The 14188-nt window shown below is 36.6% G+C and overlaps 4 protein-coding genes across 6 annotated transcripts; 1 reads left to right on the forward strand and 3 right to left on the reverse strand.

The window, feature by feature from the left end:
* Positions 1-1011: 1011 nt before the first annotated feature.
* On the reverse strand, positions 1012-3043 carry LOC100260121 (uncharacterized). 2 transcript variants are annotated; one of them, XM_010658988.3, is made up of 4 exons: positions 2921-2981; positions 2457-2692; positions 1862-2270; positions 1012-1701 (listed from the first exon to the last, which is right to left on the reverse strand). In XM_010658988.3, the coding sequence occupies exons 3-4, from the start codon at positions 2244-2246 to the stop codon at positions 1181-1183; spliced, it is 906 nt and encodes a 301-aa protein (XP_010657290.1). In that variant the 5' UTR covers positions 2247-2270; positions 2457-2692; positions 2921-2981; the 3' UTR covers positions 1012-1180. The 2 variants fall into 2 exon arrangements, with proteins under 2 accessions (XP_010657290.1, XP_002278962.2); XM_002278926.4 differs by lacking the exon at positions 2457-2692 and having other exon boundaries at positions 2921-3043.
* A 2271-nt stretch (positions 3044-5314) lies between these two features.
* LOC100251630 (uncharacterized) lies at positions 5315-9514 on the reverse strand. Of its 2 annotated transcripts, none has more exons than XM_010658989.3 (3): positions 9256-9514; positions 7034-7453; positions 5315-6028 (listed from the first exon to the last, which is right to left on the reverse strand). In XM_010658989.3, exons 2-3 carry the CDS (start codon positions 7422-7424, stop codon positions 5514-5516), a joined length of 906 nt encoding a protein of 301 aa, XP_010657291.1. In that variant the 5' UTR covers positions 7425-7453; positions 9256-9514; the 3' UTR covers positions 5315-5513. The 2 variants fall into 2 exon arrangements, with proteins under 2 accessions (XP_010657291.1, XP_010657292.1); XM_010658990.3 differs by lacking the exon at positions 9256-9514 and adding an exon at positions 8355-8467.
* Positions 8167-8853, reverse strand: LOC132254757 (uncharacterized). Its single transcript, XM_059741167.1, has one exon. The coding sequence runs from the start codon at positions 8851-8853 to the stop codon at positions 8383-8385; it is 471 nt and encodes a 156-aa protein (XP_059597150.1). The 3' UTR covers positions 8167-8382.
* Positions 9515-10779: 1265 nt separating the features above from the next.
* Positions 10780-13469, forward strand: LOC100246486 (uncharacterized). The gene is made up of 2 exons (XM_002272921.4): positions 10780-11189; positions 12017-13469. The coding sequence occupies exons 1-2, from the start codon at positions 10992-10994 to the stop codon at positions 13370-13372; spliced, it is 1554 nt and encodes a 517-aa protein (XP_002272957.1). The 5' UTR covers positions 10780-10991; the 3' UTR covers positions 13373-13469.
* Positions 13470-14188: the final 719 nt, after the last annotated feature.

Raw genomic sequence — 14188 nt, forward strand, 5'->3', positions numbered from 1 at the left:
TTTTGTATTTTGGGATGGCCATGTAGCAAGGATCCAAAAGCTTACTTCAATCCATCCATTCTGCCTAGCTAGTCCGTTTAGAATAGCATGTTTACCCTTTTCTTTGGTGCTTCTTCCATTTGTCCATTAGTTTCAGATTGCTGATACACAAGTTGTGAACCTAACACTCATGACACACAAGTAAATACAAATCTGTCATCCATAAATTTAGACATTTATCTGGTTGTGACATCAGTATCATAGAAAAACACAGACACAAAAGACACCTAACAGACATTTTTATCAGAAAATCTGGAGTGGATATAACTTAGATATTTCTATGCTTTGATGTCAGTATAATAAATATACATAGAAATAAATGACATGTTCAAGCTTTAATTTCTGACTATGATTTAAAGTTTGATCAAAGTAAAGAGAACTATATTATAACTCTATGATGATGTTGGAATCATCTTATATAATATTGGTGAGCACTAAATATAAGTAAACTAATTATAGACCATCACTGGATGAGCCATCCATATCAGAATGGAAAGCTCTCCTTAATCCAAACTACACTATCATGAATCTCTAAGGTCATTAGCAATCCTGAAAAGATAAATTGAAAGAAAAAACCCAGAAAGTAAAGGAGAATATTCATACAGGATACTGCTATCACATGATGATAACTATGTTCTGATACCAATGTTTTAGAAAATGATTTGATCAACATAGGAAGCATACTGATGCCCATGAAAGTTTCATGGGCATGTTCTAGACACCATGATTAACAAATGAAACGGGAACAAGGTCTTTAAGGTGCTGGAACTTTTCGTCCATATTTATTTTTTTCAGAAGCAAAAACTATGCAATGTGCAATCCCAATCCAACTGTTTAATTGAGGAATAAAGCAAGGAATGAAAGAAATGCGGTCCACCACTCTAAGCCTGGGATGGTTTCCACAATTTATTTCAAGGTCAATGGATTCAAGATCAGCTTTAAGCCTTCAACCATGGCAAGCACAGAACAGACTCACCAGTTAAGTTTACCTTGGCATATCATTTTATTTCAAGTTCAATGCTTCTCAGAATGTGAGGTATGAAACCAACTTCTGCTCAGCTAAAAGCCAATCTCTCTTATTTAGCAGTAGTTACTGTTATTGGATAGAAAGTTAACTGTTATTTGATGTTGAAACTAATCTTTAATGGCTTTCAGCACCAGAGATGAGCTTTAAATATTTCTCAATGATCATCTCTGGAGAAAAATCAGTGAAATATCCTTTCTCAACATCCAGCCCTTCCTGAGCTGCTAGCATCTCCACCTGGTTCTGGACCCGGTCTGCTCCAATCCTGTTTGGCTCCAAGAGCATGCAAGCTATCTCAGTCGAGTCCTCACCATGAAACAGGCCCAGTGTCTGCACTGTTGGCAGCCCGCCCCCTCTAGCACTCACTGTCCGTGCAATTCTTCTAGCAGCAGAAATATCTGTAGACACTATGGGAATGTTGTACATTGAGACCCATGGCCGCGCGCCTATCATCACAATACCTCTTGCCCGAGAGACCATGGTTGGGCCTTCATCAGGCTTCTCAGAAAGAACTTCTGGCATATCCCATCCGGACCATTGGTTGCCCATAAAGTTGGGGCGATAATAACCCAGCTCCCTCCTGATGATGTCCAAAGGTTTGCCCATGGGGTGTGCTGCATCATATAGAAATACTGGCACTGCAGAAGAAAACATGAAATACACTTTCATGAGATGAGGAATTAGGTACATGGTTGCATCTGAAGAACATATGTATCTACGACCAAATTCCATGTTAATCACACTTCTACAAGTTCAAAAATTACTCCAACAATCCAGGACTATAAGATTCAGGCTTACCTTGGAACTTGTTGCCTATGTCAGCTGCTGCCATTTTAGCAAACCAAGCCGCTTCCTCCAAAGAAGCCCGAGCAAGTGGATGGAAAACAATGTCATCCACAACGCCAAGCCTAGGGTGTGCCCCATGATGCAACTCAAGGTTGATAGCTTCATAAGCAGCTTCAACCATGGATAGCAGAGTTTGCTGCAATGGGCTGTAAATGATATTCCCTGTGCTATCATGGACAATGTAGGAAACAAGAGTGTACCCAATCCTGTTATAAGCCCGATCCTGAAACTTGTTCACTATGACAGTTTCACCATCAAGCCTTGCAGCTCTTTCAATTGAATCAAGAGCTGTGTGGTTACGCGATTCAGATATATAGAGCTTACAGCAGAGTAGCATAGATTGTTTTATGCTTTTCTTGTCCTTGTGGAAACAAAAGAGTAAGAAAATTATCCACTTGCCATTCCCAACAAGTAAAAGCATCAAGACCCATATGGCTAACTACATGCATAAAGAGTTTAAAGAGTCAAAATCAATGATGCTTTCATCAGAATTGTGGAACTTACTAGAGAAAAAGTATTGAAATTCATGTCATTAATGAGGAAATACCTCATTTTCTTTCTAGCTTGTGTCCATCTCTATGAAATTAGCCCTCTTTCATCAAGTTAGGTTTCATTTTGCCAGAGAATCAGTCAGAGAACTGGGTTGGAAAAACTGGTTTGTGTCTCAGAGTGCACAAGGTTGGAAAGAAAAACACAAACTTGCACGATCTTTATAGGGAAATGGAAAAATCTAGCTAGTCAGTTACTCCATTTGTGTTCCAACTATCCCATTGTAAAATCCTTCTGCAAATTGAAGTGGTTATGGTGAACTTCAGCCATGTTTTTGCTTCTTATTCTTCATAATCAAGTCACTATAATCAGTGTATTGATTTGGAAAAAGATAATTCTATGTTTATAGATATCAAAAATGACTTTACACCAGACATAAAAGAGACCATAAAATGTAAAACACAGACAAATAAAAAAACAGAGAGAGAGAGAGAGAGAGAGAGAAATGTGGTAAGTCCTTACCTTGCAACCGGGGTTCAAATCCATTTCTTCTCTCCTTCTTGGCTTCCCCTTTTGTTGCTTTGCCTTGGTTTCACGAGAAATGGGAGCAGAGATATATATAGAAGCCATTGGAACTTAAAAAAAGTATGCTCTTGAGTCAGCATTGACGTAACACCCACATAAATGATAAAAACAATGTCCCCACAACATCACATGTCTCTACTAGAGCTCAAAGCATGAATTATATAGCACTATTTGGCAGCGTCATTAATGTTTGTCATCAACATTCAATGTGGAACAGGACATTAATGTTAAAGACAGGATCATTTTTATTTATTTTATTTTATTCTATTAGTTATATTTTTGGAAAGAATCTTAAAAATTATTTTTATTTTATTAGTCTTATATTTTTAGGAAGAGTCTAGAGATTGTGCTAGTGGATCCATTCCTTTTATAAGTATAATTCTCTTCCACTTTGAGTCATATTCTAATTACAAATAGTCTCATCGGGACTGTGTTAGTGACCTATAATTCAAAACTCGAGTTGTACATATCTCGTTTACAGAGTGCACCAAAGATGAGATTTGACTGTTAAATCTTGAAAGTAGACCACTCGTACTAGTGCACTAAGTTCATCTTCGAGGAGGGTGAATTTATTTCAAGGATAGTGTTTGTCATACCTCAACCGATAAGTTTTTCTTCTTATTAATTCTGTTATTTGTTTGTGTCTTTTGGGTTAATCATTTATTTCCATACCCTTAAATCCAACGGACTAATGATGAAGCTCAGGTGTCAAAGACCGTAAAGAGCTCTATACTTGCTCAATACCTACTTGATCAACTCAACGAAGCTTACCTCAAACATATTATGACTACCTAAGATTGAAACATCTGTGCTTTAAGAGAACCATTTAAGAATGATCCAAAAACTTGCTTCTATCTCTTTTGTGAGAGAAAAGAGGGTTTCCAAAGTATTCTTACCCTTTTCTTTGGTGACTTCTTCTACACATGCCAACAAAAAGACATTCAGAAGCAAACAATTTCTGATTTCTGGTAACAGGGAATTCAAGAAACCAGAGTTAACTAGGCGTGCAGACCTAACACCCATTACACAAAAGTAATCATGAAGATGGAAAAATCCTCAAATTTGAAACCACCCCTGAAAGCTTTTCAATCAAGAAATTTGAAAGATTGATAGGAGGGAGTATGACATTTCTGCAGTAATTTTGTTGTTGGCATAAAAAATAGAATTTATTCTAGTATAGTTGGAAATCTTAATTAAGAATTATAAATGATTTCTTAGAACTACCATTGACATGCCAACCTAATCCCCAACATGGGAGTGGGCTACCCACTGCTAGCCAGCTAAAAATCTGAAGTGGGGAGACCACAACCACTGCCACAATTTATGAGTGGTGGAGCCTTTTGGGGTGCTCTAAGCTCCTGCAATATCTCCAACTAACAAATCTTCAAGGCATTATCAAATACTTTTCACATGGTCTATTTTGGTGATGCGATATGACTATATATCAGGTGGTATACAATGGCTGAAGAGGTTTCGTGTAGCCAAATCCCAGGGATAATTGGATAAGGCTGTGCAACTAATGTGGATGAGGTTTCAACTTTCAAAGTCTAGGTGGATATTTTAAAAAGTAGAAATATATAAATCTTATATATACAATTCAAATAATTCCCAACAAAAACAAAAAAGATTATTAAAGAAAACCACAGTGATGAAAACAAAGGTGTTTAAGAACTAACAAAGAAAGTTCAACTACAAAAGATAGGCAATCAATGTCACGACAAGTATCGATGATATAACCTTATCTTTTGGTATACATGGAAGAGCTTCATTATATGAGCAGCAAATTCATAACCGCACTTATCTGAATCTGCTATTCTTTTCTTAAATAATTCAGATCTGCTAGAAATAATAATATCGGTCCATTTTCAAGCCACTGCTGCAATTGATAAGACTGGAAGCATCAACCTTGTACCAAGAGGGCTTGAAGCTCATGAAATCATAAAAGGCTACAAACCAGCTAGGGGTTCTAATCTTTATAAGTATTCAATCAAGTAAAAGGTCTCCCCCATCATAATGGTTTTCTATGCTCATCAATTCTGCACTTACCTGAAATAAGCTACAGACCTTTCTTATTTTGCAATGACCCTGGATTTTCACCAAGTTAGTTCAATTTTACTGAAAAGTTTGGAAAGGCTAATGATCCATTGCAGTGACTGAGCAAGCATCAAATAAACTTCCTCCTCTTTTTATCCCCATCAGAATATGCAAACCAGCTCATTAAGACATTCATAACTTCTGAAAGACCACAGATGAACACAAAGAATAGGAGAAGAAAGATAAACCCACTAATCCACAGTTGATCCAAGGTTAAGTATCTACCGAGAATAGTCCTTAAAAAAGAAAATAATTGTAACTTCTTAAGATCGTACAAATGAATAGAACAGACAAATTTCAGGCATATGAATGACCATTCAAACTACAAGATCAGAACAAAAAATCCCTCTTCACAAAAGAGAAAATAATATCTCACTGGAAGAGTTTTCTTATTTGGTTCACTCATGGAACAATAGTTTCCCTAATCATTTATCTTCTAATCACACAATGGATTAAAGTCCAAGTATCTCTTAATTATTTTTTCCTGTGAAAAATCAGTATAATATCCTTTCCCTGCAATCATTCCCTCTTCTTCTGCGTGCCGCTCAACTTCAAGCTGAACTTGATCTCCTCCAATTCTACTTGGTTCCAACAGGTTACAAGCTACCTCAGTGACATTTTCACCATAAGCAAGTGCCATGGCTTGTACTGATGGAAGTCCACCTCCTCTACCACTTACCCGTTTTGCAATTCTACGAACAGCAGCAATATTACTAGAGAAAATTGGGACATTATAGTTATCAACCCACCGGGTTGATCCGATTACAACCACACCTTTTGCTTGAGCTGCTTGAGCTGGACCTACATCTGGCTTCAACAGAGAAGACTCTGATTTCATACCCCCAGCCCACTGGTTTCCACTGGAATTAGGCTTGAAGTATCCCAACTCTCTTCTTATTGAATCCAGAGTCCTTTCCTCTTCATGGGCTGCTCCATATAAAAAGGTTGGCACTGCAGGCTATGTTTAAGATCATTAGCAATGCTGAGAAGGTAGACTGAAAAGAGAAAACTAGAAATACATCCACAAAGTTTCATACTTGACACTGCCCAGGTTTAGGAAATGATATGATCAACAATGATAGTGCATGGATGCCCATGGAAACTGAGTATTTTCAAAACAAAGTTTATAGTGCACTGTAGAGAAGTCATGATTAATAAATCAAAGAGGAAGAAGATATCTAGACTCTTAAAAAGCCTTTATTTAAACATGAATAAGGGGTAGACCCATTTAAATGCTAACGAGTGAATGACCAACTCATTTTGACTCCTGCATTAGAATCAATGTGCTCTGTTAATTTGGATGGGACATCCAAATGCCTCAACAGAGAAATTTTGCCAACAAAGTAATCAATCTTGTTAACTCTGCATTCAAGGTGTGGATACAAGGAGATAACACAGGCAATGCAATGAAACACTCTTGCATTTCAATTTTCTTATAATTTCTGATTTATTAATAAATAAATAAATATACTCTCCACGAACAAGGTATATATACCATGCACCAATGCCGAATTCTAGAAGAAAATGAAACTCCTCACATATAATGATCCTGCATCTAATTAACCAGTCTCAGCTTTTGATATGCTGAAATGGTGATGCAGGATTTATGCTGCCAAGCATAAATTGTTGGATTTATGGGATTAAGCACCATTAACTAATTTTCGGTTGAATTGATCTTGGTTCTCAATCACACCTAAGCATGGCCACATAAAAGAGAACACTAGGAAATTCATTGGTGCACCAATCAGAGATATAGTGTTGCTTCTCAGGCTGTGTTTAATAGGTAAGAACATTAATGAAGACCTCCTACAAACAAGCATCCTCTTAAAGGGCCACATCCAATTTATACTCATCCATTAGTTAAAGGTACTTGGGAAACATTTTCTTCCATTTTAGAAGCAGCTCTTACCATCCTACAACGTAGCTACAATCACATGCAGTCTCAGGGGCACAAACCTTGAAGATTGGAACCAATATCAGCTGCCAAAGACTTTGCAATTCCAGCTGTCTGCTTCAGTGAGGCATCAGCCAAGGGATGAAAGCAAATGTGGTCAACCACTCCAAGCCTGGGATGGTTTCCACAATGCATTTCAAGGTTGATGGCTTCAAATGCAGCTTTAACCATGGCAAGCACAGCACCTCTCAAGGCACATGTGTCTGAAGATGGCTTTGGAGCCAACTTGGAGACAAGAGTGTAACCAACCCTATTGTAAGTCTCATCTTCAAACTTGTTGATAATAGGGGCTTCTGGGAATAGCCTGGCAGCTCGTTCAATCAACTCAAGTGCAGCCCTGTTTCGGCTCTCAGATATGTATACCTTGCAGCATGCAAGCATTAACTTTAACATTCTTTCTCCTTCCTATGGCCCTTCATAAACTGCAAAAGGGATAGATATAGATGATAAAATGACAAAACAAAGAACTTTGTGGCCATAAACTCTCTGGGACCACATATCCCCCATCATTCAATGGGGATGGTGGTAAATGGTGAAGCTTTCATGCAAAAATCTCAGTAAAAGAATAAATAATGACAATAGTTTACCCTACTTGTGAATACAGTAACCAGATATAAAGCAAACTCAGATTTTGGTGCTTCATGCCTTTATTTATTTATTTTGCTTTTCAAAAGAAAACAAGGATCAATTAAAATGTTGATTATCCATAAATAATAAGTTTTCATGGTTACATGTGTAATATCCATTTGTAGTATCCATGTGCATTACTAGTGCTTAGCTAAAACACAATGAACATTCAATTTGGTCAATGAAGACACTACAAGATCATCCTTATTGGCCTAACCCATTAATCCTTAGCATAGTTTGGTAAAACCAAGAGGGTTACCCTTTAAGTTAATGAAAAGCACAAAAAGGCAGTCACAACCAACAAGAAGGCGGAGCAATCCCAAAAAATAAAGAGAGGTTTTTCAAGCTGTTCAATTTTTATCACGAAAAATATGTCAGTTGGTTTTTCCTTCGGTCACTGAATTGCAGCAGTTCTATATATAATTGTGTTGTCACAGCTTAACAAAATGTAACTGGAAGGGTGAGATCTTGGAGGAACATAATCCTCATACGGAAGCAGCCCACACAGTTTGGAATATAAACGATCTTGATATATAGCTGATCAAATTGAAAAAAATATCATAAACCCCCAAATATTTGATCAATACAAATCCACCCAAACCACCAGCCAACAGAAAAAAGAAACCTAAACCGCTAAACAGCATACCAAGCAAAATTTATACGTAGAACCACCAGAATTCCAAATTTTGAAATTACCCATTACACGGCAAACACAATATCTCCCTCAAAACTCAATATCCTTTGCCTCCGAAGAAGATTTGAGAAACCCATTATACTCCAATTTCACCGACAATGTGGCGCAAATAGCCCTAAATTTCAACCTCAGATTATCCATAATTTCTTGGGCACTCTCATCATCCGGGTCAAAATAAGGGTATTTTTGTAGCAACTCCTCCATCTGTTTAATACTTTTTTGAACCCGAGAAGAGAACCGGGTCGAATCGACTTCAATTGCCGAGTTCCAGACATCGACACAGCCCCGGTAGAACCCAAGTTCTTCACCAACTTGGAAACCGAATTTTAGGCCTACTTGCTTGGCTTCTTCTTTTCCGGAGATTAAGCCGGCGTTGTAGCCTTCAGTAAAGCCGTCGTTGAAGTGGGTTTCTTCGAGGTTTAGAGAGGAATCGAAGATATCCTGAATGGAAGCGGCGGCGGTGCCGGTGGCACCGGCGGTGACGGGTGGTTGGGAAGCCATGAAGAAGGGAGATTGAAGAGGAAGCAACAAGGAACGAGAAGTGCACGTGCTCACGTGGAACCTGTGAATCTGGTGAAAGTCAACTAATCGTCCAATCGTGTGGCCAGGATTATTTTTTCAATATCCTATTTTGCAACATGAACGAAAGTCCGAAATAAACCCAAATAAAGGCAGTATCCAGAGAGCCTACTGAGTTGGCTCGGACACTCTGAGAAGCAGAGCAAATTAAAACCGAGTCAACTCAATCCTTACAAAAAATCAACCCCACAACCCTAACATGTTTCCCATTCAATCTGAACCCCATAGAATGAATTTTTGCACAAATAACCTCCAAATCCTAAGCAGCAATGAAGAACCAAATTCAGAAAAATAAACACACGAAAGAAGGAAAGCAGATCATACCTAACCGGACGAGTTGGTGGCGAGAAGAGCTCCCGCCGGAAATGGCCTCTTGACGAACCGCTTAAGGTGGCGGTGGCTGCTAGCTCCAAAGGGGGAGGAGATGGTGTTTTTATTTTTTTAAAGATTTTTTGTTTTTCAAAATTGGGGGAATATTATATATATATATATATATATATATATATATATATATATATATATATATATATATCTTTTCCTGTCAGAGAAGAAGACGTAACGCAGTTTTTGAAGAGAAGTCTTGTGGGTAAAGAAAGGTGGGTTTTGACTCGAGTTTAAGTACGAAATAATCAATTGGTAGAAAAAAATGGTAATAATATTACTCATTTAAAATATTTGTCAAAAAGTAATATTTTGTATCAGGTAATTTCTATATGAATTTCTTTAGTGTAAAAAATCATCATTAATAATTGTGATTTTAAAATTTTCAAAAATATCCTTAAAATCACCGCTATGAATTAAAAATAATTGATTGTAATTGTAATTTTAAGCATGTTTTTAAAACTTTTAAAACCAGAGTTATCAAGGATGATTTTTTACACTTAAAAAGAAAAATCCATGTAAATGGTTACGTGGATACAAAAGCTTACTCTAACAAATATTTTGAGATGGGTAATATTCTTACTAATGAATTATTTTGAACTTAAAACTCTTTTGACTCACCAAAAGAACCCAACTTTTAGTTTTGTATTCATTTATTTAAAAATATTTTTGAGATATTTATTTCTTAAAAAATATTTTTACTTGATAATATTAAATAAAATTATCAATTTTTTTTAAAATAAATATATTATAATTAAATAAATATCATTTTAAAAAATTTCAATCTTTCTAATATTTTTAATTAATAATGATTTTAAATACTTTTCATTTTTTATGATAAAATTAAATAAAAATTTTATTAATTAGCGTCAATAATAAAATAAAAAATTTTAAGAATAAAAAATACAATTAAAACTAAAATACTTAAAATTAAATACAATTAAAAAAACTTTAAAATTTAAAAAATAAAATAACTCTTTCTCAATATCTATAGTTTCTAACAAAGTGAAAATTGATATTTTATTTTTTTATTTTTAGATTTAATTTTTTTTAATTGTAACTGAATTTTTTAATTTCTTATTTTAATCCATTTAAAAAATTTGTCTACTAAGTAAAGGTGATTTAACCTTGGTCATAAGTACAATATTTCATATTTCAGTTTCAAAACAGAATTTTATTTTTAAAATTAATTGAAAAGCGTTTTGAATTGATTAAAAAAAAATAGTCAAGAACTGTTTTGAATTAACAATGGGTAATGAAATTCTTTATCCCAAATACAGAAACGGCTCTAATTTATATGTTTGGCCACAGATCATGTGATATTTTAATTAAAAATAAGGTTTGGATTGGCCGCTAATCCCACTTCAATTTCTTAACCCCCCAGCAAAGAAGAAAAAAAAAGTGGAAAATGGGCATTGAAGTAAAATAAGAGGAAGAACATGGAAAAGCTCAAAATTCCTGGCTAAAAGTGAGCCAGAATCAGGGGTTGGGCACACATCCCATGCTCTCTCTTCCTCTTTCATCCTTGTTAACTCCGCTACTGCATGAAGGGATAGAAAATGGAGTAGTTTCAAGGTTCTTTTTTTATGACAAGCAACTAGGCCACTGTGATATAAAACCCTCTAAGAGAAACACACCCATTTCTCCCTTTGGAGAAGAGAGTGAAAAACAGAGAGAAAATGGCAGTGGGGATAAAGGGAAACACCGGTGGCGGAGGCAGCGGCAGGGGAAGGTCGTATGGGTTGATGTTGATTCTGGCGTTCGGGGCTGCTGTTTTGGGGGTGATGGTGATCCACAAGCTCAGAGACAGGCGCATCTTCAACCTCCTTGTTAAAGAGAAGGACCGTCAGCGCATTTCCCTTCAGCTCCTCTTACAGGTTTTCCCCCCCTCTTTCTCTTCTTTGCATGCCCCAACCCACACTACCATCTAGTGTTTGGAAGCGAAGAAATGAAAAGAAAATAGTCACAAATGCAAGAACAATGTCTTCTCATTGTTTGATTTGTAGTTGCATGGCCTGAAATGCTGCTTTTTATTAATTAATTAACATCACAATATTTTTTTCCGGATGAGACTTCATGATCTGAATCTGTATATATATGCTTTCAGCCATGGAGTTCACAAATCCCTTGAAGAGGGCATTGAGAAAATTTTATCTGAGAGAGCTAGTCAAGAATTCGTGGATCCATGGTTAGGATGAAGCTATGTACTGGGTAGATGTTCAGACAATAGATAAAAGTTATTTCTAAAATGTATTTGAAAATATAGAAGATAGACCAAGAATATTCTATATTTCCAAATGAATTTTTCTTTTAAAAAATATCAGAAAATTATTTTTGAAAAGGTTCCTGAACAGAGTTGTGTGGCTGGGCAGGATGTTTTGGTCGAGTCCCAAGTTGAGTATTCCTATATATGTTTAAGACTGAGGAGATCGATACATCAGTAATTGAAAATCATGAGGCTTTTCAGCTGCTCTCAGATAATCAAACTGATGATTTAAGGCAATATGATTCATATACAATATCTAACCTGCATGCCCATTTCACAGAGCAATCATTCAGCACAGAACTAAAGTTCAGTTCATGCTTATTTTCATATAAAATGTATGAATTCCAAGTCATTGAATCAACAGATTGTGTAACAGCGAGTAGAAGATTAGCTAACTAGATTTCTGACTGCTAATAATATTGTTCTTTTGTTGCACAGAAGGAAAGGGAATCCACCAAAGAAGAGAGAAGGAAGATTGAGGAGCTGAAGGCAAAGATATTGTACCTTAAAAGCCAGAATATGGAGCTTCACAGCAGGGTCATGGAGATGCAGTCTACAATTGCTTCCCTAAGGGATGAACATAAGACCTTGGAAATGGCATTCGATGAGAAGCAGACTGAGATCAAAATGTTGCAAGAGAGGGAGACAGATTCAATTAAAGAAAATCCAGAAGCAATAGCTCTAAAGGAGATCCTGAAGAAGAGGGAAGCTGAAATAGAGGATTTGAAGCACCATCTTGACCCATCAAACCCACCTGTTAATTTAACAGCGAGGGAAAATATGGGATGGGAGGATAAAACTAAAGCCAGAGAAGGTAAAGAACAGAATGAACATTTGCATGAAGCTGACAGTAATGGAAATGGTCAGAAATTAACAGGAGGAGATGGTTCGGAGAATGGAGTGGGAGTTAATTTGCAGAAAGAAATGACAGGAGAAGCAAAGTTCCAGAAGTTTGAGAATACTCAAGATGGTGTTGCCGGAGGCATCACTGGTGAAAAAAGCATCAATGCGGACCAAGGAAATAAAAATAAACATTCTCAAGATGAGCTGGACTTTGGCACCAGAGAGGAAAAGGCAGATCCAAATGCAACTGAGGCAATTTTTAAAAGTGAAGTTGGGAAAACCATTGATGAAGATGATAACAAAAAAGTAATGGATAATAAAGAACATGGCATTGTCAGGAATGGGCACCTGGAAAAACATGAAAATTCTCACGATGGTGAGGGTCAGAAACTTGGCATGATTTCTAAAGGAGTGAAGATGGAAATGCCAGGAAGCTCTATGAATGGTGCAGGTTCTGGCATTGGAGGGAAACATGGGCATGCAGGCAAAACAAAGGAAAAGAGATGGAGAATTCTTACTAAAAGTAGGGGGGTTGAGAACAATGGGAATTCTGAAAATAGTAGAGCTGCAACCACAAGGAGAAGAAGATTTTCTAAAGATAAGAGGGGCAACATTCCTAGTACTCCAGATGTAGCTGTTCCTACAAGCAGAATCAGTAGTGAAGCTGGTAACATTACAGGCAGTGCCAGGAAACTGGGAAAGGAAGTTGGGGAAGACAGAAAAAGGGAAGGTGGTGACATCCAACAAGAAACAGGCACCAGGGATTTCCATGAAGCAGCAGAGAATACCGAGCAGGCAAAGGTTGCTGAAGCGGACAAAGAACAAGAAGACCTGGAGATTGCAGATATTCATCAACAGGAAACAAAAGCGGCTAATGGTGATACCTTCGGAGACGATTTTGAAAACAATAAAGAAGGTTACAAAGATGAAACAGATGAACCTGAGTTTTAGCTGACTAACCAATTCTATGAGGTTTTCTTGCTGATGACCCATTGGGTACCTGTATGCTTCTTAAAACTGTTTACAAGTTGTCGATGCTTTTTGCTCAGTGTTTATACAACAAAATGGGTCAGGCTCTCTTCGTAAGGAAATAACAAGAAACCTGAAAAAGAAGCCTATTGTTACCTAATGCCTATGCTACAGTTCTGGAAAGTAGATGAGCTTAAAAAACCTGACAAATATAGCAGCAGCTAAAAGAGTGTCAAAAAATTCTGGAAATTCAGAAAGATCAGCATCCAAGGGCAAACTTCAATAAACAAATAATAAGGTAGATCAAAACTGAATGCATAAGGTACTTGGATTAAATCAGTGATGTATTAATAAATTGCATTATACAAGTATAAGCAGAATGATGTTCTTGATTTCTTATAAACCTTACAGAGCACAGGTAAGTTGGGTTTGACATTATATCATCTAGAAACACTTTTCAAGCAAATCACCTCACTTTTCAGCCCTACTCCCTCACATAAAATAAATTTTAACGCCCTAGCTCTTGGGCTTTTATCAAACCCAGGATTATCAAACATCAATTTGGCCTACCCTGGTAATTTTAAAACTCTCTATCAATCATCTAGGATGCTCCAAAAGCCTGTAGATACAGCAATAGTACTTTGACAGAATCACTTGATAGTCCAATCTCAACATTAAGTACCAAAGTGAAGTAATGCCCAGCTGACTAATGCTTATCTTAAACAGAGTTTCATATTTAATATTTCTTTTAAAAGAAATGCAACACTAAAGAAAGAAGAAGAAAGAAGTAGAGATACA

This window comes from Vitis vinifera, chromosome 12, assembly GCF_030704535.1.
Source record: "Vitis vinifera cultivar Pinot Noir 40024 chromosome 12, ASM3070453v1".
Lineage (NCBI taxonomy): Eukaryota > Viridiplantae > Streptophyta > Magnoliopsida > Vitales > Vitaceae > Vitis > Vitis vinifera.